This window comes from Chrysochloris asiatica, unplaced genomic scaffold (assembly GCF_000296735.1).
Source record: "Chrysochloris asiatica unplaced genomic scaffold, ChrAsi1.0 scaffold00009, whole genome shotgun sequence".
Taxonomy (NCBI): domain Eukaryota; kingdom Metazoa; phylum Chordata; class Mammalia; order Afrosoricida; family Chrysochloridae; genus Chrysochloris; species Chrysochloris asiatica.
Genome location: NW_006408527.1, coordinates 11,646,831 through 11,648,573, shown reverse-complemented (window position 1 = coordinate 11,648,573; position 1,743 = coordinate 11,646,831). Strand labels below are relative to the sequence as shown.

General features: G+C 44.8%; 1 protein-coding gene across 1 annotated transcript; it reads left to right on the top strand.

The window, feature by feature from the left end:
• The first annotated feature begins 506 nt into the window (after positions 1–506).
• On the top strand, positions 507–881 carry LOC102827695 (60S ribosomal protein L36-like). The gene has a single exon (XM_006834050.1). It carries the CDS (start codon positions 511–513, stop codon positions 826–828), a length of 318 nt encoding a protein of 105 aa, XP_006834113.1. The 5' UTR covers positions 507–510; the 3' UTR covers positions 829–881.
• Positions 882–1,743: the final 862 nt, after the last annotated feature.

The following is a 1,743-nucleotide window of genomic DNA, read 5'->3' as shown; positions in this document are numbered from 1 at the left end:
GCTTTTGTTTTCCAATCATTCGGATGGGATCTTGCAATAACCAATTGCCCTCCTGATGGAACCTGGACAAATTGATGAGCTCCCTTTCCTTGGTCAGGCTATCTGTCTTTATATATTTCACCATGTTTACCACTAATTATAATTCTCTTTGTAAGCTGAGCTCTCCAGTTAAGTAATGTAATTGATCACTTCTGAAAACTACTACTAATTCTAAAATGGTCCAGAAGTATTTTGTCATGCTGTTTGTTTTTTTCATTGCTCCACCCCTGATATTAGAATTATTAAGATGTCACACACATCAGAGGAGAAAAACAGTCCTAAGAATCTCAAATGGAGTGTCTGATGTGTCAGAGGATAGAAGGGGTTAAGGAGGAAACCTGATATTTTATTGAAATTGATTTTAAGACAGATAAGGCAAAATTAATTTGAAAGAAACCTAGGTGACAAAAAGAGTGAAGATTCCACGCGGCTCCTTCCTTCCGCAGTAGCAGCCATTGAAGGAAAGCTGCCATGGCTGTGCACTACCCTATGGCCATTGGCCTCAACAAGGGCCACAAAGTAACCAAGAACTTGAGCAAGCCGAGGCACAGCCGCCGCCGTGGGCGCCTCACCAAGCACACCAAGTTCGTGCGGGACATGATCTGGGAGGTGTGTGGCTTTGCGCCTTATGAGCGCCGGGCCATGGAGCTGCTCAAGGTGTCCAAGGACAAGCGGGCACTCAAGTTCATCAAGAAAAGGGTGGGGATGCACATCCGTGCCAAGAGGAAGCGAGAGGAGCTCAGCAACGTCCTGGCCGCCATGAGGAAAGCGGCTGCCAAGAAGGACTGAGCAGGTCCCTGTCCACTGAGCCCTCCCTCCCCCCGAAATAAAGGACCTTTACACAAACAAAAAAAAAGAGTGAAGATTCCTTGTTAATCTGAAGTTTCCAAGGCTTATACATAATGTCTGCAAAGAAAAGGACAAAGGGATACAGGCCCATTACTCTACTGTCACATTTCCATAGTCTCTGTCACTGCCAACAGGTTGTGATAACTCTGTCAGTGAGCAGTAAGGCAGGATGGGGTTGGTATCACACTGGATTGGGATGGGAGCAAGGTTAATTTTGTAATTTTCCAGATTCTCCCAGTATAAACTGATGCAATGACTTTTTGTTTCACTCAAGACAGTAAAGTCAAAGAACAACCAAGCTTGCATGGTAGGAGTCCACAGGTGGTGACAACAGTTAACATGCTCCTCTGCTAACCCAAAGATCTGAAGATCTACTTGTGTAAAAAACAGCCATTGAAAACCCTATGGAGTTTTATTCTGACACACATGAGGTCTCCACAAGTCAAAGCTGACTCCAGGCCAATTGGTAGTGGTGTTGGGATTGGGGTAGGGATGTTTGACCCTGTCTGCAAGAGGTTGGTTTGTGGTGGTGCCATGCCATCGAGTTGGGTCCAACTCACAGGAACCTTATTTAGGGTTTCCGAGGCTGTAAGTTTTAGGGGAGCAGAAAGTTTCATCATTCTCCTGTGCAGCGGCTGGTAGATTTGAACTGCTGTAGAAAAGTACTTTTAGTTTGTGTGTGCCTTCTCTTCCAATGTTATTCCCCATTCCTTTGAGCAGAAAGTTTGATAAAGTAGAGCAAGGAGAACCAAGAGTAAAAATTCACCCTCAGGATTTCTTCTTCCTTTGTTGCTGTTGTTACCTGCTAGAGAGTTTGCCCTTACTTGCAGGGACTTCGTTCATAGTAGAACAAAA

Excerpts from the sequence above, each read along its gene's own strand:
- LOC102827695 (XM_006834050.1), top strand. The coding sequence starts at position 511 with ATGGCTGTGCACTACCCTATGGCCATTGGCCTCAACAAGGGCCACAAA.